Consider the following 21,381-nt stretch of genomic DNA (forward strand, 5'->3'; position numbering starts at 1 on the left):
GTATTTGCAGTATAGTATGAAACACATCAGTGCTCATACGCATAAGACATAGAAGAGACAAAACTACCTTCTTAGTTTCAAAGGACTTTCATAGATTCCCAGTTGGTGAACCAGCATTAATTTGTTTTGAGCACTAAACTTCTCAGGGACCTGCTTGCTGTGTGCCCACAATATGCTCAATGTTGGTACCAATAAGGATGGTACAATCTTTTAGATATTAATGATATAGAAATAATTCTAGTAAAAATGACATAATTTCCATGATGCATGTGCATGTAGGACATTGAGATAGAAATAGTGGTAGTAGTTACATGACTATGTACATGTGTTAGAATTCATAGAACTATATACCATTTGATCCATTTTGTTGTATGTTCATTTGAAAATAAAAATTTTCAAAAGGAAAATAAAAAGTCCATAGAATAGACTTTAAATTGGTTTTAACAAAATTGTATTATCTTTTATTATATAACTTTTGGGGCACCTATTAGAACACTAGCATTGTAGACATAAGCCTGAGGTCATTTGTATGTTCTTCAAAGCATGTGTTTTATACCCATTTTACAAAAGAGGAAAGTACAAGAATGTTTAATAACTCTCCCAATAACTAACTGGAAAAGTCATATGTTATAGATAGCAGTAGGATTGTACAGTGTTTATAAATACAGACCCTGACTGTTGGAGTAGCAATTCTCAAAGGTGTAGTGCATTGACTACTAGCTCCATAGCTGCCAGAGGGGGCTGTTTAAATACCATTGCTGTGTCACTGTCCTTTGAGTTAGTTTCCATTTCCTCTTATGTAAATGAAGATAATAGTACCTGTTTTATGCATATTTTAAAGATTAAGATAGTAGTATTAAAGCATATACTACTGGCATGTGGTCTTTAGTTAGTAGTACATAAATGTTATCTATTATTTTTACTCTAGACTGAACTGGAAAAAAAAAAGTTAGAAGTTCTTCTACAGTTGAAGAAACAGCCATATGTTTCTAACCCAAGATCACTTACAGTCAACCTTGTTGTTATTTGTTGCTTTAGTTTTATTTTCTCTTAAATTAAGTATTTATCTTGTGGTGGGATGGCTGATGGGTCAGGGGAATTGGGAGAAAAGACTTTTCAAATGATTTTGCATTCTGCCCCCCCCCTTCACTTTTTTGAATTTATTTTACATCCTGACTGCAGTTTCCCCTCCCTCCTCCTACCTTCTGTCTGCCTCCCTCCCCACAATCCACTCCTCCTCTCTTTCTGTTCAGAAAAGGGCAGGGCTCCCAAGGATATCTTCAAACCATGGCATTGTCTCCTTTTTATTTTAATATTTTTTTAAGACAGGATCTCAGAAGTCCCAGGTTGGTTTCAACTTGCTATGTAGCCAAGGATGACCTTGAACTTACACACTTGCTGTACCTCCTAAGTGCTGAGATAGGCAGGCATGCATAACCGCACCTGGTTTAGGCAGTGCTGGGGGAATCAAACCAGGGCTTTGTGCCTGTGAAACAGCACTCTGCCAGCTGAGCTACATTCCCAGCCCTGGTTTTAAGATTTTGTTTGGTTGGTTTTGGCTTTGGTTTTCAGTGCTACCCAAGCCACACACATAATGGGCAAGTGATCTACCACTAAGTTCCTTGCCAGCCCATATCATTTTGGTTTTCAGTAACATTTTGCATAGACTTGATTATACTATTTTAGCCTGTATGAAGGATTTATCCTGAGGGGAAAAAATAGACTAAAACAATTGTTTATAAAGTACAAAGAATACAGTGTGTGGAATTTCTTCACTGCAAATACTCAGGGATATCTGAAACAAAGAACATGTATTTTGTCTTTTTTTTTCTACCCCACCCCATATTTTGTTGTCTTAACTGGTTTATTCATGTAAAACAATGGAAATATTCAGCTTTACAACCAACCCAAAATATTTGTGAACATCTCTTATCTAGGAAGGGGATAAAGCCTTCTATACAAGTTTTAATCCAATAATCAATTGGAGTGTATACCTATGAGTATCCCATTACTGTTTACTAGGAGATTGAACTGTAGAATTTCACTTTGTAAGTCAAGACCAGCCAACCATGGAGAACAAACCATCATGTGCTTTAGAGCACTTTTACATTTGCTCTTCAAAATGATGTCTTTCTGTCAAGAAAATATCTAACATATACCTGCCTGTTGACTCCTTTATCCTTCACTTTGGAGAAACTACCCATTACAGATTCATGTGCTTCTTGCTCTATATTTCAGTCCAGAAAAATTCTTCCAATGTTCTCAATGTGGTAAGCCCAGGCCAAGCTAGCCAGGATAATAGGACTTCTGCTATCAGGGAACTTGCCATTTGTCTGTGGCTGAAGCTACTAAGAGTGATACAAATGAAGGGATATGGGCCATGTTCAAGTGGGATAGAAGGAGGTTTAGAAGAGTAGGAAATGGCACATAGATCAGAAGAACATAAAGCAATGCAGTTTGAGTTGAACTCTGGGTAAATACTCTTGCTTAAGAGAAGCTCATTGTCTCAGGAGACGTGGCTGAAGGTTACTTAGTAAGAGCTATGGTGTCAAATTGCCTGAATTCAAATCCTAACTGTGTCACCTAACAAACCCTGAATCTTAAGAAACACCACACCAACTTTTTATGCCTCCATTTTATTTTTAAAAGACATTTTATTTTATATGTATGAATGATTTGTTTGCATCTGTGTGAATGCATGCCAGAGGCAGAAGGTGGCATCAGATATTTTGGAACTGGAGTAACAAATGGTGGTGAGCCACCAAGTGGGTGCTGACAACTGAATCTGGGACCTCTGGAGATCAGTGAGGACTCTTTAACCTCTACGCCATCTCTCCAATCCTTGTGCCCCATTTTAAAAATCTTATTTTATGTGTATGGGTGCTTGGTCTGCGTGTAAGTATGTGTACCACATTTGTGCCTGATGCTCATGGAAGGCTAGAAGAGGCCATCCCATTCCCTAGGACTAGAGTTACAGGTGGTAGTAAGCCACCATGTAGGTGCTTGGGAATCAAACCCAGGACCTCTGAAAAGACAGCCAGTACTCTTAACTACAGGGACATCTCTCCAGCCCTTTGTTCTTCTGTCTTTAATATCAGTTTGTAGCTGCTTGTAAGGTGGTTGTGAAGGTTATATTAGTTAATAGTTATAAGTACTTAGATTGGTATCTGTTAAGTATCCAGGAACTATTTTCTGTAGTAAATAATACTATAAAATGAGTTTGAAAGAATGAATGGAAAATTACAATTTGGATTGAAGAAGGGGAGGACATTGCAAAAATCTGAAAATAAGATGTAGCTTATAGTTTTTGCATGGCTTGATGCAGGTGGCAATGAAGTTTTAATAATTCAGTAAGACAATAAGCAGTTGTCCATAGAAGACTGGGAAAGCTAAAAATGTGTGGTAGGGTACATTTTCTTTCATAGGGTGTACATCTGTATTCTGGTAGAATTTGAACTTTAAACTGTAAATAGTAAATGCTGGTTTTTAAGCAGGAAATTTACACCATTTGGATTTAAGAAACTGTTATGTCTCTAGCCTTTGCACACTTTCTATGTTCAGTCTTTACAATAATATTGTTATAATTTATTTGCTTTGTTTGCTTTTTTAAAGTACATTAATTTTCAAAATGTAGTCTACTGAGCACATTTGTTGAAAATACAGACTTCTAGGCTTCTGTGTTGGAAATTCTGCTAGTGGACCAGAGTGTTCTGTTCTCTTTAGTTTTCCTATATAAGAACTGGTTTCTGTATGTTTTCAAATTTGAGGATAGTGGGGTTAGTGGCAAGAACACGGCTGTTTGGAATAGACAAACACAACTCCTCAACAGGGTACACCCTGGGCAAACTACATAGCCAGTTTATCTGTCAGAAAATAGTAATGCTCTTTAGTGGTGTTGTGGGAATGAAGAGAAACCTTTATAAACTGACTAGCCTATCATTGGCATTCATGTATGTTGCCTCCTTCCTAAGCTTATAGTCTATCTCCCACAACTAGTAAAATAAAAGGGGGGGATGTGTCTTAGCAGTCTTGTCTCCAGTTTCTAACAAAAGGCTAATGTCAATTGGGTGTGCACTAAGTGTTTTATAAATGTGTAAGTGAATGACTGAATGATGGAATAAGTTTTATAGGGAGGAACAGGAAACTGTGAGACTCATGAAAAATGCAAATGTCAAATCTGAGCAAAACAGAACAGGGTTTGAATGGAGGTGCTTGGAAATATGTCTGTTCTATCCCATGTCACAGGCAGGTATGGGTAAGCCTTTATACAGATGCTCACAAGCTAACTGGCTTTCTCTAAAGCAGACACTGAGACAGTTCTCCCTTTAAGTCCCGCCACTAAAGAAATTAGCAAACCACTCCTAGATCCAGCTTTTCAACTCACTGCCACATACCACCTCTACCCAAATGAAAAAGAATCTTCTAAACACCTCTACCAGAAATTCCAGAGACATTCTAGCAAGGCAGCTTCACGATTAAAACTTGGCAGTTCCTTGTGATGTATAAATTCATCTCTCTGTTTTCATGTCATACAGTGGGCTGTTTTTAAATCACTGTTTAAAACTGTTGTTAACTCGAGTTTTTAATAACTAGTTTTTTGTGTAAACACTAAGTCTAATATTTAAGCTCAATCTTTATGTAATAAGAGCCTAAAAAATACTGGGTGTTAGATTTTCCATAGTCCTCACTACATTGCTTTTGAGTGCTAACAATTCATTAATGATTTTGTAGACAAATCAGTGTAGCTCACATAAATTTAAATACAAAGGGTTTATTTCTTGTTTATAGAGTCCTTGCCTAGCATGTGTGAGATCCAGAGTTCTATCCCCAACATTATATGTAGGTACACCTACATACTTACTTTGTGTTTGTGTTTGTTTTGTGGGGGGCAGGCAGGTGTGAGTGCATGTGTATGTGTTTGGGATGTGGGATTGGGTGTGGTATTTGTATTTAGTTCATGCATATGAGTATGCTAGTATGTGTGTCTTTTTGTGCTCATGTGAAGGACAGAGCAAAACATTGTCTTTATCACTATTACCTTCAGACAAGGTGTCTCACTAAGCCAGTTCACCTTTTTGGCTAGGCTGACCAGCCAACAAGCTCTTGGGATCCTCTTGTCTCTACCTTGTAATGCCTGGATTATACAGATAGATGGGTATAGGCAGACAGAATAGATAGATAGATAGATAGATAGATAGATAGATAGATAGATAGATAGATAGATAGATAGATAGGGAAGGAAGGAAGGAAGGAGGGAGGGAGGGAGGAAGGAAAGAAAGAAAGAAAGGAAGGAAGGAAGGAAGGAAGGAAGGAAGGAAGGAAGGAAGGAAGGAAGGAAGAAAGGAAGAAAGGAAGAAAGAAAGAAACTGTGTAGCCAAATGTTCATTTGTTGTTCCTTGGTATTTTTAGAATCTACCAGGTATCAGACATTGTGTAGGACTAAAGACACAGATAAAAGAGACAAAGTCTCTTCAATTTACTTATAGTCTGATGAAAGTAGTAGTCAGTATTACTGGATGAGAGAAATTATAAAGCTGGAGCTAAACATCCCTTCATTATCTCTGTGGAGCGTCCCTTAGTAATCAAATGAACAAAGTCTATACTTGATATTCCCATTAATTTGTATAGCAAGTGGAAACAGATTCTTGACACCCAGAAAAATAATTCTATGGCTGTCCTTTATGCTAACTTAAAGAGTATATTTGCATCTTTTTGGAAAAAGAATATAGATTCAAGAGAAGTAAAGCAGAAAGACCTCTTAGGTTAGGTACTAGCATTCTAACTAGCTGTGGGACCCTGGAAAAATCATTTTCTAAGTCTCAATTTCTTCATCTCTAATAGGTTTCTTTTTTGCCAATCAGATTGTTGTGTGAAAATTCTTTGTAAACTTTGAAATACAAAACTTGAAAGGATTAAAAATTCTAGATAAAAATATAGAAAGGGTATTCATTAATACTTCATATATTTCCTTTACAAATACTTAATGATAGATTTGATAAAAAATAGACAGGAAATGAGAGCATTTTACAGACTGGAAACCAGAGTTCCCCTCCCACCCTCACCCCAGAGCATTAGCTGGATTTCCTATGTAACAGAGCCCTGCTGGAAGGAAATGCATGTTTGACTCCAGCTCTTGCTTCTCTTTCTTTCTTAGAATGTGTGCCCCCAGGAGACATGATCTGAGAATAATTTACATGGCTACTGGGAAGCCTTTTTGTGGAATGTATTTTAAAGTACATTATTCTTGCTTTCTTTAAGACCTGTCATGATCTTAAGTGGTGTTTGTGTGAGATAGGATCCACCTAGACATTATTTTAAAGTTCATGTTCTGACATCAGTCTAGAGTGGAACCCATTTGTTGGCACACTCCAAATTGATGTCCATATTATATGTTCCAAGAGTTACCACATGACATGATTTATGACTACTTATTCTTACTTATACCGGAAAAGTCAGAAACATTTCCTTGAATTTTGGTTCATTCATTATGTTCCCCTTTCATAAATGCTTATTAGACATTCTGATTTATCATCTGTAACTTCTCTATGGTGTTTTGTTTTTCTTGGATCTCTGTGTATTACAATTTAGAATTTTTTTCAAGTTGATTATCTTTATTAATCTCCCTTCTCCTTATCCATTGGTGTGTTTTGTTTTTTGCTTTTGGTTGAGAACTTCATACATACATATAGTGCATTTTTAACAAATCCACTCCTTTTTCCCAGCTCCTTCTCTGTCTCCACTTTTCCCTCCTTACTTAATGTGTTCTTTTTTCTTTTTTGTATACCCACTGAGACAACTTAGTGCTGCCCGTATGTGCATGGGTGTAGGACTGTCTACTGGAATATGGTTAGTCTCTCAGGGGCAATGACCCTGAAGAAAACTGAATTCCTCCCCCTGGCAGGCATCAGGTACCAATAGCTTATCAGCCAAAGGTTGAAATAATGAGCCCTTCCCTCCTTTGTCTGCCTTGATCTCATGCAAAGCGTGTAGTCTTATTCAAGCAGTTCAAGGGCCATGGTATGTCCAGCATCTGTTTTGCTGCAGACATTCACTATCTCTGACTCTTAACGTCTGTCAATCCCCTCTTCTGCAGTGATGCCCGAGCCTTGGGTGCAGGGGGTATGGTATAGCCATCCCATTTGGAACTGAACCCTTCACAGTTAGATTTTTCGAATACTGACCAATTGTGGATCTCTATATTAATTGTCATCTACTGTAAAAAGAAGCTTCTCTTGAGGGTTGAGACATGCTAATCTATGGCTATAAAGATAAGAACTTAGGGGACAGTTAGCAGAATGATAGTATTAGGTTCTCCCTGGGGCCCAGCCACCCACAAGGTTGTTTTGGCCCAGTTAGCAGTACCAGGTGTGAGTTTCATCTTGTGTGGGGTGAGTGTACATCTAATAAAAAAAAAAAAAAAAAAAAAAGATTGATTACTTCTATAACATTAGTGGTGCTGTTGTACCAGGTGGCATATCTTGCCAGGACAGTCATTATTGTAGTTCTCTGGATTCACAGCTGGGTAAGACTGTTGCTTATTTTCTTCCCATGCTGTTGAAAGCTAGCCAGTAGGGATGAAGCTTCCAGGTTGACACCACTTGGTTTCTCCATGTTCTATGACCCCAAAATGTATCATCTCCAGCAATAGATCTTTCCATCAAGTTCTAGAGTATAACCAAGAACATTGGGATTAGTCTGTAATCTTTGAGGGGAGAGGTCTGTGGGATCCTACTGACTTAAGAATTGAAAAAGAAGGAGCCCATACCTGGCATTGGCTTTGGTGTTATTTTTGGTTTGCTATGGTTTTTTGTTTTGCTTTATTTTGTTTTGTTTTGATAGCCTATGGTGTCTGGAGGTAGCATTGTACTCCACTATAGAGTAACTCCACTTAAACTCTTTTTCTATGTGTATATATGTATATTTTAGGAAGCTTCTACAGTAGTAGGTTTCCATATGACATTTTCAAAGCTCTTTAGTATTATTTATCCTTCTTCATACTCTCTCTACCCTGCCCCCTCATCCTCAACCCATTTAAGCCTTCCTGTTCCATTATTTCTCCTTCTCACTTCATATCACCTATTTTCTACCCCCCCCCTCGTCCCTTGAAATGCACCTCCCCATGAATTTTTAATTGTTTCTTGCTCTCTATGGATACTCTAACTTAAACACATGTATCTAAAGATTAAAAACTAGTATCCATACATGAGAGGGAACATGTGGTATTTGTCTTTCTGGGTCTAGGTTACCTCATTCAAAATGTTTATTTCCAACTCCATCCATTTACCTGTGAATTCATAATTGTATTCTTTACAATTCTTTACAGTTGCATAATGTCATTGAATAATTGTGCTACATTTTCATTACCTATTCATAGTTTACCAGACATCTAGTCTGTTTCTATTTCCTAGCTATTGTGAACAGAGCAGCAATGAACATGGGTGAGCAGGTTTCTCTATAGTAGGATATAGAGTCCTTTGGGAATATGCCCCAAGAGTTATGTTGCAGCAGCATATGATAAAATGTATTTCTAACTTGTTGAGGAACCTCCACACTGATTTCATTGGGACTATTCCAGTTTATACATCCTTAGTCATCAGGGAAATACACATTAAAACTACTTTGAGATTTTATTTTACACCAGTTAGAATGCTAAGATCCTAAAAACAAATGGCAACAAATGGTGGTGGTGTTCAGCTTTCTACAGGCTCACATTGGAACACCAAAATGTTGTTGGTTGGTTTTGCTCTTTTACTCTTTGGCTCTTTTGGGAGGGCCCCACCCAGCTCGCAAATAATCCCACATCGAGGCTTATTATTATTTATAAATGCCTGACCCTAGCTTAGCTTGTTTCTTGCCAGCTTTTCTTAAACCATCTACCTTTTGCCTCTGGGCCTTTTCCTTTTCTTCTGTATGTTTTACTTTCATTCTTACTCTGTGGCTGGCTGTGTGGCTGAGTGGCTGGCCCCTAAAGTCCTCCTCTCCTTGTTGTCTCACTCTTTCATCTTTCCTCTTGCTCCTCCTGGATTTCTCCTTCTCTGCCTGCCAGCCCCATCTATCCTTTCTCCTGCATTGCTACTGGCTGTTCAGCTCTTTATTAGACCATCAGGTGTTTTAGACAGGCACAGTATTACAGCTTCACAGAGTTAAACAAATGCAACATAAAAGAATGCAACACCTCTGTGCATCATTAAACAAATGTTCCACAGCATAAATAAATGTTATTTATGACATTATAACATCTTAAAATAATGTTCTACATGTTGGTGTGGATATGGAGAAAAGGAGTACTTACTAGTCCATTAATGTTTAAGAGTATTGTCAGTCCTGAGGGACCCCCAACTGGATCAGGCCCTCTGAATAGGTGAGACAGTTGATTGGCTTGATCTGTTTGGGAAGCATCTAGGCAGTGGTACCAGGTCCTGGGCTCGTTGCATGAGTTGGCTGTTTGAAACCTGGGACTTATGCAGGGACGCTTGGCTCAATCTGGGAGGAGGGGACTGGAACTGCCTGGACTGAGTCTATCAGGTCGATCCCAGTCCTCGGGGGAGACCTTGATCTGGAGGAGGTGGGAACGGGGGGTGGGCTGGGGGGAAGGGGAGGGGGGCAGGAAGGGAGAGAACAAGGGAATCTGTGGCTGTTATGTAGAACTGAATAGTATTGTAAAATAAAATAAAAGGAAAAAAAAGAGTATTGTCAGTCACATATTTTCTAAGGCTTTGCTGAAATACAATTAATATGGAATAAACTATATCTAAAAGAAGTATACAGTTTAGGGGTTGGAGAGGTGGCTCAGTGGCTGAGAGCACTTATTGGTGCTGTTCTGACTTCCACAGTCACCAGGCACATGTGGAAACCAGGCATGCATGTGATGTACAGAGATACACGCAAGGAATCCACTCATAAAGATAAATATAAAGAATAAATAAGAACCTACAAATGAGATACATCAAAGAAACATTTTTTTAAAGTTTGCAGTTTGACATATCTACAGAACCCTTTCTGCAGTCAAAATTGTGAACTGTACATCACTCCCCAAGCTTCCTTGTACCCCTTTGTCTCTCTTTTGCCTGTCTTTTTACCAACTCAAAGCACATGCTCTTTCTGTCAGTATAGGTTTATTGGCATTTTATAGAATTTTGAAAAAGGTTAAAATATGTTATAGCCCAGCTTTTCTCACTAGCCAGAATATTTTGAGATTCATCCACATTGTTGTATGTATCATTCCACTCTTTTATTGCTGAACAGTATCCCACTATGTAGATATATCACAATTTCCAAATTTTTGTTTATATTTTTATCAAATTTTTAATGAAAGTGGAGTTTATATAACATGATAAACTGTTTCCATATATGTTGCATATAGCAACTAGTTCAGTGGCACCTAGTTAATATAACATGGTTAACTGTTTCTCTATATGTAGTTCCTTGGCACTTAGTTTTTCTCACAATGTTATACAAGCACTATCTAGTAATATTAACATTGTTGCATGTAAGAATAATTGCATTTGAAAAATTTAACTAAGTATTTAAAAAAAACAGTTAAATAGCCAAGTAATTCTAATTTACAGTATGTTTTGTGGTTACCTTACTGTACATTATTCCAACAGAGTCAAATATTTCATTCATTGTTAGGCATTCTGGATCTAAAAACAACCTGTGAATATGTAGAGCAAGTCTGACCTCCAGCAGCCACTAGAATGTGATGAGTATAAAATTTGCACATATGAGATGAGCCTGAGATTAGCTCTTGTCCAGTTGTCATTGAAAACAAACACTAAAGATTTTACATAAATCTATGTGAATGATGTTGGCTTCCAGTGGGAGGACATTCAATCTGCCATTTGATAGAACCTTTATCTGACGGCCCTCTTCATAATTTCCACTGAGTAAAAGCAGGGCAAAGTTGAGAGTGAGAGTTTTCACTCTTGTTACATAGCTTTTTCTGTCTCTTCTGCTTTCAGTTGGGAACGAGGCCACGGGTCTCGTTTATCCTGCATTTCAGTGCTCTCTTCTTGGACCCTGGTCTTTTGTGTTGACTTTCTTCAGTAAAAGTCACTCAGTTCTGAGCCAACTTCTTCAAGTTTCTAAATCAGTGGAGTTTGTAAACACAAAGACCCAGTCATGATTGGCTTAAAATTTATGTAAATATCACTGATAAAAGGCTATGTGTACCCACTCTCTAAAATTGTAAGAGAAATTGTCGTGTAGTGTCATGAGAGTTTCCAGTAACTGTTCTGAACAAGAAATGTTTTGACAAAAGCTCCTGCTTCTACTTTTAATAATGTTTGCATTTTTCATGGTCTGTAAGACTAACAGTTCATTGGGGGAATAGAATGGCATCACAGTGAGAATGGGAATGCACGGTAAACTGTGAGTGTATGCATATAGGCCAAGGCCTGGAGTAAGTTTTAAAGGCTAAAGTCAAAAATGAAACAGTAATTTTTGTCCACAGGGATTAATAACAAATTATGCTAGTCCTGTATCAAACTGGTTGGATATCTTTATAAGGCTTATTGTTTGATTTTGTTTTGATTTTTAAATCGGGTCATTCACTACTTAACCCAGGATGACATTGAATGCACCACCCTCCTGCCTCTGCCTCCCAAGTACTAAGGTTGTAGACAAATACCACTCAGCAGGCTTGCAGTAGTTTTTGTTTAAGGTTCCCGTAGACTCTGCAAGGCTGTGGGTCTGGCACTCTTTTGTGACAGTTACTATCAGTCAGTTGTATAAGAACCTTTTCTTTATAGTCACCCAGATTTATTTATTTATTTATGGTTTTCTTAAGCTTTATATTTTTAATTCTGTAACATTAAATGATAGAATTTATGGGTTATTTCTTATTTGGGAGCTATCACAAAATTTCTGTGAAAGTTTATTTGCACATTCATGTATGGGCACCTCTCTCATTTGTGTTGGAGAAGTACTTAGGGCTGGAAGCCTTGAGTCATATGGTATATGTATGAACATTTTCATAAACTGCCAAATGTTTTCCAGAGCAGGGAGACCATTTTGCATTCTCACCAGCACAGTGCAGGAATGTCAAGATCTCCACATTCTTGTTAGCACTTGGTATACCATGTTTTTCCTTTTAGACATTCAAATGAGTGTGTAGTGCTGTCTGCTGATTTTGGTTTCCATTTCCTATTTACTAATGAGATGGAGAGTCTTTTCATGTGGCTCACTTGTTTTACATATGCCTTTAATTGATGAAAGGTTTGAAAATCTTTCCCATTTTTAAGCTTGGATCTTTTCATTATTTATTTTGAGAGTTCTTTACATATCTAAGTTACAAAGTTCTTTATTTGACATCATGTGTAAAGATTTTTCTCCCTATCTGTAGTTTGTCTTTTATTCTCTTTTATAAAGTAAGTTTTGGTTGTCTTTAAGAGAACAAAAGTTTTTAATTTTTATATTTAAATTCAACTTAAACATTTTTTCTTTCATGTATCCATGCTGTTGAATCAAATCTAATTGTCTCCTAACACATAGTCACTGTACTTTCCTGTGTTCCTGTGGTAGTATTCAGATGTATGCAGATCTTACATTGAGGTTTATGATCCATTTGGGTTGTTTTGTAAATAAAAATTTATGCATAGAAATTCTTGAGCTATATGGATATCTAGTAGTTCCAGCACTATTTTTGGAGCATCATCCTTTTCTGCCAAATTACTGTGGTGCCAGTGTAAAAACCAGTTGCTTGTAGAACATAGGTCTGTATCTGAACTCTGCCTTTTCCTTTGTTCTGTCCTTATCCTGATGCCATGTTCTTACTTCAGCATCATGCCAGTTCTGGAGGTAAGTCAGAGTCCTCTAGCTGTTCTCGGAGAGTTTGCAGTTGTTCTCATTCCCGTGAATGTCTGGATGAGCTTGTCAGTTTCTTTGGGTATTTTGATTGGAATTATATTGAATCTGTAGACCTTTTAGAGAGAATTGTCATAAAAACAGTGATTTTTTTTTCTAATCCATGAAAGTGATTTCTTTTTATTTGCATAGATCTTTAGTGTTTTATTACCCTTGATGTACAAATCATTTGTGTGTTTTTTACAGTATTTCATGTATTTTATGCTGTCATAACTGTTAGATTATTTGTGTGTTTTTCACAGTATTTCATCTATTTTATGCTTTCATAACTGTAGTTGGTTTTCTTTTTCTTTATTTTTTTTTCCTCTTTGGGGCCCTGCCACCCAGTTCCCAAATAATACATGGAGACATATTCTTACTTACGGATGTTCAGCCTTAGCTTGGCTTGTTTGTAGCCAACTTTTCTAACATAAATTACCCCATTTCTCTTTAATATTTTGCCTCTGATCTTTTAACCTTTTTTTTTTTCTATGTATCCTTCTTCCCTTCTTACTCCATGGCTGGGTGGCTGGCCCCTGGCGTCCTCCTCTCCTCCTTTTCTCACTCCTCACTCTCTTCCCTAGATTTCTCCTCCTGTTTATTCTCTCTGCCTGCCAGCCTCACTTGTTTCCCTCTCCTGCCTAGCTATTGGCCATTCATTCGTTTATTAGACCAATCAAGTGTTTTAGGTAGGCAAAGTAACACAGCTCCACAGAGTTAAACAAATGCAGTTGCTTACTTCCTGTCTTATATCCTGCTGACTCACTTATTGATTTTGATAGAATCCATAAATTTTCCACATCTTACTATTTTTCTTTTGAATATAGGGAGTTCTACTTCTTCCTTTCTATTATGGATGATTTTTATTTCTTTTTTTGCCATACATTAAAATCAGTCTCTAATGCCAGCTCTCTGAAGTTCATTAAGGTAAAAGAGACAGTTACATCTGCCTTTGGCGTAGGAAGGATGGTGAAAGAATTCATGTGAGGGGTTAGTCAATAAAGAAAAGAAGCTTTCATTAAAATGATAGCTTTTAAACAAACAAGCAAGCAAAATTTAACCAGTGTGGTTCACCCTGTAATCATCCCAGTGGATACAGATAACAGTTAATATATTTCTAATGCTAAAAACACTTTGAGTATGATATGATTTAGAGCAGAATGTCCTTAACCTGATAAAGAGTACCTGTGTCAACCTACAGCTGACTTCTTAGATAGATAGATAGATAGATAGATAGATAGATAGATAGATAGATAGATGTAAATATATTTTTTAATTATTTTAATTAAAATATAATTACATCATTTCCCCTTTCCCTTTTTACCCATCCCTTCCATGTACCACCCTGTGCCCCCTCTCAAATCTTTTCTTTTTATAGTATCATTTCTTTTTATAGCTAAATAATACTTTGTGTGTGCATGTATGTGTATACCACATTTGTATCTTCACCTTTCTGTTGGTGGATACTTGGTTATTTGTACCTCCTCGCTATTGTGAGTACTACTGTGAATACATGAACATTTAATGGTCTTATTTAATGAACATTTATGGTCTTATTTAAAGATGCCTATTTGAGTCCTTTGCCCTTTTTCTTTTGATTTGTAAATATTAATTACATATTGTAAATCATCCTTTCTCTTAATGGCATCCTTCGATGCACAGAAGTGTTTTTTTATGATTTTTTTTTTCTGTCTGTCTGTCTGTCGTCTTTTTCAGATTTTTGAGACAGGGTCTCACTCTGTAACTCAGGCTGGCCTAGAATTCACTCTACAAAGATACATTTGTAGGCCACAGGAGTAGTGCCAAGAGCAAGCACTGCAGGTTATAAAACTAGATTTGTAGATTAAATTTAACCCCTGGGATTTTTTTTAAACTCTGATGATACAGTATAATCTGTGTGTATCAGGGAGTACCTCAACAGTATTATCTCTAATCCCCTAAATTGGACATAACTTTGAATAGGGCAGTTGGAGAAGTAGGTATAAAATCTAAAGAAAGGATAAGAACAAATATAGCCATGTACGAATAATCATAAACACATGGGAAAACCATAATAAATTTGTGAAATTTCATTCTGAACCACATGTCTTCAAGCAGTCCTTCTGCCATGATGGTCAGGAAGAGGTATGAGCAAGGAAAAGATGGGGAAGTATTCAGGAGTTCTGGGTTCCCATCCAAGCTCTGCAACTAGCTTTATTAGATAGGTGCATGCACTTTATCTGTCCTCATTCTCCATCTCTAAAGTGGCGCCTTTGGACTTAGTGGTCCTTCTCTGTTTATGAAAGTATATGAAAAACAGGTGGGGCTTTGAGCAATAGAGCTGATGGAACAGAGAGCAACATTATTTAAGGAAGAGAGTAACCTAACCCCAGAACACAATAATAGATCAGTACACTCTTTTTTTTTTTTTTTTTTTTTTTGGTTTTTTCGAGACAGGGTTTCTCTGTGTAGCTTTGCGCCTTTCCTGGAGCTCACTTGGTAGCCCAGGCTGGCCTCGAACTCACAGAGATCCGCCTGCCTCTGCCTCCCAAGTGCTGGGATTAAAGGCGTGCGCCACCACGCCCGGCTCGATCAGTACACTCTTTAACAAAATGATAATGATATCACACGTGAATTATTTGGCCTTTTTTGTATCCCCAGTGCTAATGTCATAGTGCGTGTTAAAATGATACTTAATGAATATTTGTGGCAAAAAGAAAGGAGAAAAGAAGAGCAGGCAGGATGGTGACTAGTTGGTTTAGTCCTCTACAACAGATGTGTATTTAATGGCCTTTTATATTTGCAACAGTCTGTTTTAGAATAGAACTGTTTACTTAGAGTACTTGTATTGTGAACTATAGTTGTGCTTAAATGGCTTCCAGCTGATGTAGCTTGTCCCTTTTAGAATGTACGTAGTATCATAACAAGTCAGTCCTGCCCAACCGGTTGTCTACAATGACCAGGCAGGGTTGCATTGTAGATGAGCTATACCTTTTTTCCTATGTTCACTGCAAACAATTGATGCTTTATGCCTAAAAAGATCATTATTTATCCAGCGTACACTTGGAGCTGAGGATGTAACTCTGTGGTAGATTCTGTTCTTAGCATGTACAAAGCCCTAGATCTACTCCCCAACATTAAAATAAACAAATGAAAATAGAATCCAAGCCTGGTGGCACATGCCTGTAATCTTTCTACTCAAAAGGTAGAGGCAATAAAAATCAGTTGTTCAAAGCCAGCCTATACTACATGGAGCCAATATCAAAATAAAAAAGTTTTTTGAAAAAAATCTAAGCATGGTGGCACATGCTCTTAATACCAGCATTTGGGAAGCAGAAGCAGGCATATCTCTATGAGTTTGAGGCTAACTAGCCTGATCTATATAATGACCCAGGCCAGCCAGAGCTACATAGAACATGTAAAAGAAAGACAGGAGTGGGGAGGGTGCACTGGAGATATACCTGTGGGTAAAGTATTTGCTGTGCACAAGGACTTCGAGTTAGATAGATTTCCAGCACCCACATAAAAAGCCAGTCTTGGCAGTGCGTATCTATAACCCCAGGACTGTGGGAAGAAGCAGGCAGATCCTAGGGGCCAGCGAGCCTATCCAAATCAGTGAACCCAGACTTTGAGAGATTTTCTCTTAAAAACTAATGAAGAACATCAGGAGAACACAGCACACAGAATCAACTAAGTGGGGCTCTTAGGGCTCACAGAGACTGAAGCAGCAATCACAGAGCCGGGATGGGTCTGCACTAGGTCCTGTAGATATGTTATGGTTGTTAGCTTGAGGTTTTTGTGGGAGTGGGGGTGCCTCTGACTCTCTGGCCTGTTCTCGGAACCCTTTTACTCCTAATGGGAGGCTTCATCCGGCTTTGATAGGAGGGTTTGTGCCTAGCCTTGTTGCATCTCGTTATGTCGTGTTCGCTTGATATCCCTGGGAGGCCTACTCTCAGAGCAGAGGATCTGAGAGAGATGGGAGGAGTGGAGGGAGGGGAACTGGCGTCAGGATGCAGTGTAAAAGAGAAGAATAAGGGGTGGGGGTTAGCTCGGTGGCCCTGGGTTCGGTCCTCAGCTCTGGGGGGAAAGAAAAAAGAGAATACGTAGAAAAAAAAACACTAAGGTTTAGCTCAATAGTAGAAGACACATCACTTCAACCTTTCGCCTCTATATATGTGTGCGCACGTAGATGAGAACACCTTAAATGCTTTAAAGGGAAAACACAGAATATTCTGAAATTGGAACTAATTTCAGGAAAAATAAGGTCAATTTAAAATTTCAAGCATCCTAAATATTTACATAGCACTTGTTTCTATAGATGTAGAAAGGGGCAAGATTATTCTTATAACTTATTGATTTCATTTTAGAGATAGATAATTTTCGGAAATATATTTATCCACAGGCACACAGGATCCATGAAGAGTTCAATGCTTTAATTGATGTCAGAAAAGAATAACATTTACCCATTCATATAGATTGCCATTGGCAACTCCAGGACTTGTGTACAAGTATGCTGACCTGCCCATTGCCCCTCCTCAGTTATGATGAAGAAACTGTTGAATACAGATTAACTGGTTTAAATGAAATATCTAAGTGGCCATTCTGCATAAACTTGTGTTTGGGTTAAGAAAGGTGTTTACAGAATAGTAAATTCCCTGAAGGAATATGTAAATAGAAACAGACTTGTTGATTGTGTAAAATAACAATAAAACCTCATAAATAGAATGGAGTAAAAGATTATCAGTTAGAGTTAGTGAAAATGTAAAGGTAAATATGTCTGTGTAGCTAAAAATATACTGCTAAATATGTCTCTAGTATGTTTCAAGGTGCATTTTTATTTATATTTTTTAGTTTACTTATTATTATATCTGTTTTTGCTTTGTAATTATCCAAATACTGGAATTAGAAGGCCTGAGGGAGAAGGCCGGTCTTGACTAGGTATTAGAGAGACCACCTAAGAGAGTGCTGAACACACACTCAGTCTTGAGCGAGCACATAGTGAATTAGAAAGGGAAAGGAAGTGTTAAGCCTTTTGAAATTTCTGTAACAAATCAGAAATGGGCAAATATTTGTGACTCTATTTTCAACCTAATTGAAATTCAACAATGACTGAAAGAGAAACTTCGACTCCTATGGGTGCAGTTATTTATTAAATTTAAGCACTTAACCAGGCATGGGAGTGCATATCTATCTATCTTTCTTTCTTTCTTCTCTCTCTCTCTCTCTCTCTCTCTCTCTCTCTCTCTCTCTCTCTCTCTCTCTCTGTCTCTCTCTCTGTCTTTCTTTCTTTCTTTCTTTCTTTCTTTCTTTCTTTCTATCTACTATATATATTATAATTAACTTAATTTATATATAATAATTAAATATATATTATAATTAATTTAATTTCGCATATCAGCCACGGATTCCCCCGTCCTCCCTCCTCCCACTCCCCCAATACACCCCCCACATTCCCACCTCCTCCAATGAAGGTCTCCCCTGGGGAGTCAGCCCAGCCTGGTAGACTCAGCCGAGGCAGGTCCAGTCCCCTCTTCCCTACACCAAGGCTGAGCAAAGTGTCCCAGCATAGGCCCCTGGCTCCACTGCCTGGGGGCCTCCCAAACAGTTCAAGCTAATCAACTGTCTCACTTATCCAGAGGGCCTGGTCCAGTTCCATGGGGGCTCCTCAGCCATTGGTTCACAGTTCAAGCGTTTCCACTAGTTTGGCTATTTGTCCCTGTGCTTTTTTCAGTCATGGTCTCAATATCTCTCGCTCATACAATCCCTCCTCTCTCATGCCATTTGGGCACCTGGGGCTCGGCCGTGGATCTCTGCGTCCACTTCCATCAGACAGTGGATGAGAGTTCTATCATGATACCCAGGGTGTTCAGCCATCCGATCACCAGAGCAGGTCAGCTCAGGTGGGAGTGCATATCTTTAATCCCAGGCAAAAGCAGGCAAATCTCTGTGATTGCCAGGACTATACAGTGAAACCATCTCAAAAATAATTATAATAATAATGAAGTAGGTATATTTTGGGTGTTCCAATGGATTTTACAAGTAAAAAATTCCGTTAGTGAATTGATTTTTAATTTCATATAAAAGCAAGAGTTCAATTTAGGTAGATGGTTTCTTCACCTTAGAAACTAAAGGTGTTCTAAAAGAGGACCTGGAAATGGCTGTCAGACAAGCGCCACACAAGCATGAGGACCTAAGTTCAGATCCTCCGCACTCATTGAAAGCCGGGCTCACCAGTAGAGTATGTAATTCCAGTGCTGGGGGACTGCAAGCAGGGCTGTAAGCTCATTGGCTGGCCAGCCTCTTAGGTTTAGCCTTTCTAGTTCTCTTTTTTCATGTTTTACTGTTCTACGTGTACTTATGTTGTTGGCTAGGTTCTACATATGAGAGAGAAAGAAAAATTGTAAAATATTTTTGACATAAATAATTTCTATTAGCCATATGCTTTGAGTATGAATGGAGTAGGGAACTACTTAATAACCAAAAGAGGAAAGATTTTTGTCTTAACAGAAATTTTAATGATGTGTGAAATGAGGTTAACAAGAGTATTTTGCTTTTAGCCTTTTAAAAAATTTCCTCCCAATCCGTAATCCCAGTGCTAAAAATCTCCAAATTAAGAGAAAGGGGTGGAGGAGCTCATAATTATACAAATAAATTAAGCGTTCCATTCTTTGCTACAGTTCATATGCTACTGCATTTAATTCTCACAACAGCCATATACGACAAATAGTGTTTCAATTTACTACAGAGGAAATGGATGATTTCTAGAGTTAAGTGACTTACAAATGGTCACATGGTTAGTTTATATACAGTAGAGCTAGGATTCAGATATTCTCATTTTTGCTATGTATCAGGTTGCTCATCTTGCTTGTTTGCTTATTCTGTACACTTTAAAGTTCCTTCTTTAATTGTTCATTTAGAAACAAAACAGGACACTTTACTTTTTTTCTCTTTAAAAAAAAAAAGATAAAACTTTACGTGAATCTTTCATTTAAGGATGAACGTGAAGCCAGAGAAAATGTGAAGAGAGAGCAAGATGAGGCCTATCGTCTTTCCCTTGAAGCCGACAGGGCAAAGGTAGGTTTGGTCAAGTGTCTTCTGGAACAGGAACTGAATCCTAAATGGGTTTTGGTTGTCTGAATGTTCTCTCTCTCTCTCTCTCTCTCTCTCTCTCTCTCTCTCTCTCTCTCTCTCTCTCTCTCTCTCTCTGCCCTAAAAAATATTAAATTTTCTTTAGAAAAAGCTAGGTTCAGTTAACAGAAAATAGTTCTACCCATAATTCTCATATTATCGTTTATTTTGACAAAGTAAGTTGTATCAGAGTAATAAAAGTTTTTGTGCCGGTGTGTGTGTGTGTGTCAGAGGATGTCTTGAAGGAGTCAGTTCTCTCCTTCCACCATGCAAGTCCTGATAATCTAACTCAGGGTGTCAGATATAGCCTCAGGCATCCTTCCTTGATGAGTCACTCACCTGCCTAGATGTTCATTTAAGTCCTTTTGGTGACTACTGTGCTTTTAGGTTTAAAAACAGTGACCTAGTCAATGCTTCTTAAGCACATGCTGCTGTACTGGGTATTGAAGGAGCAAAAAATGAATAAGCCTTGTTGGTGCCCTCAAACGACTTACAGTTTGGTAGAATGGCTTAAGTCAAAACCACAGACTGCGTTTCCCTTAGGCAAGTGGCCCACAAGGCATCAGAGAAGCACTGAATTTGTGTATGTTCGTGAACTGGAGTTTCAGTGGGGGAAAAAGTCTTGCAGCTGTTTTGAAATGGGAATGTGCTAGGAATGCTTTCATATAGGTGATCTACATGGACTATGCAGAGGAAGGGGTAGTAGAGCAAACTAAAGACACACTGTTGTGACTAAAACTTGAGGTTTGTACAAGAGCACAAGAAAAAAGGATCACAATTTAGGGACAAGAGAAATGTCCTAGGGGTGGTTTTTGTTAAGTGGGGATTGGTGTTGGTGATGTTTTGGTTTGCTTTGCTTTGGTTTGGTTTTAGAAACAGACTGTGAATCTTGGGCTGACCTTTACCCACTATATAGCCAAGAATAACCCTAAACTTCTGATCCTCCTGCTTGCGCCTCCAGAGTGCTAGGATTCACACATGTGACACCATGTTCAGTTCATGCTTTGTGGTGCTGGGGATCAAACCAGAGCTTCATGTATACTAGGCAAGCATGCTGCCAACTCAGCTCTCTCTATATCTATATATCTATATCTATATGTCTATATATATCCCTAGCCTCGAAGGCAATTAAATACCTCCTTACACAGAGCTAACAATCTCGTTTGACCAAGAATCCAGCATATTAGAAAACTACTTTTTGTAGTTTCCCATTTCCGTTCTTATTCCAGAAAGAAACATTGCTATTATCACAGTGCCCGTGTAGATTATAATGAATAAGCCCTTTGGATATAACTTGTTCTTTTTTTCCCCTTTTACCCCCAGAGTAGAAAAGTAGATTTCCACCCAATCGCTTCATGTAACACAATTTAAAAAAAAATCTTCATAGCAGAATTCAACACTGTCAAACATTTATCACAATCCTATATTAGC

At 38.1% G+C, this 21,381-nt stretch overlaps 1 protein-coding gene across 1 annotated transcript in view; it reads left to right on the forward strand.

Moving 5' to 3' along the window:
- Faf1 (Fas associated factor 1) overlaps positions 1-21,381 on the forward strand; it is a 339,484-nt gene that overhangs the window by 275,776 nt on the left and 42,327 nt on the right. Inside the window, exon 16 of the mRNA XM_076564728.1 lies at positions 19,816-19,896. Within this exon, the coding sequence (XP_076420843.1) occupies positions 19,816-19,896 (81 nt within the window). The remainder of the gene's footprint in view (positions 1-19,815; positions 19,897-21,381) is intronic.

Source organism: Peromyscus maniculatus, chromosome 2 (genome assembly GCF_049852395.1).
Source record: "Peromyscus maniculatus bairdii isolate BWxNUB_F1_BW_parent chromosome 2, HU_Pman_BW_mat_3.1, whole genome shotgun sequence".
Lineage (NCBI taxonomy): Eukaryota > Metazoa > Chordata > Mammalia > Rodentia > Cricetidae > Peromyscus > Peromyscus maniculatus.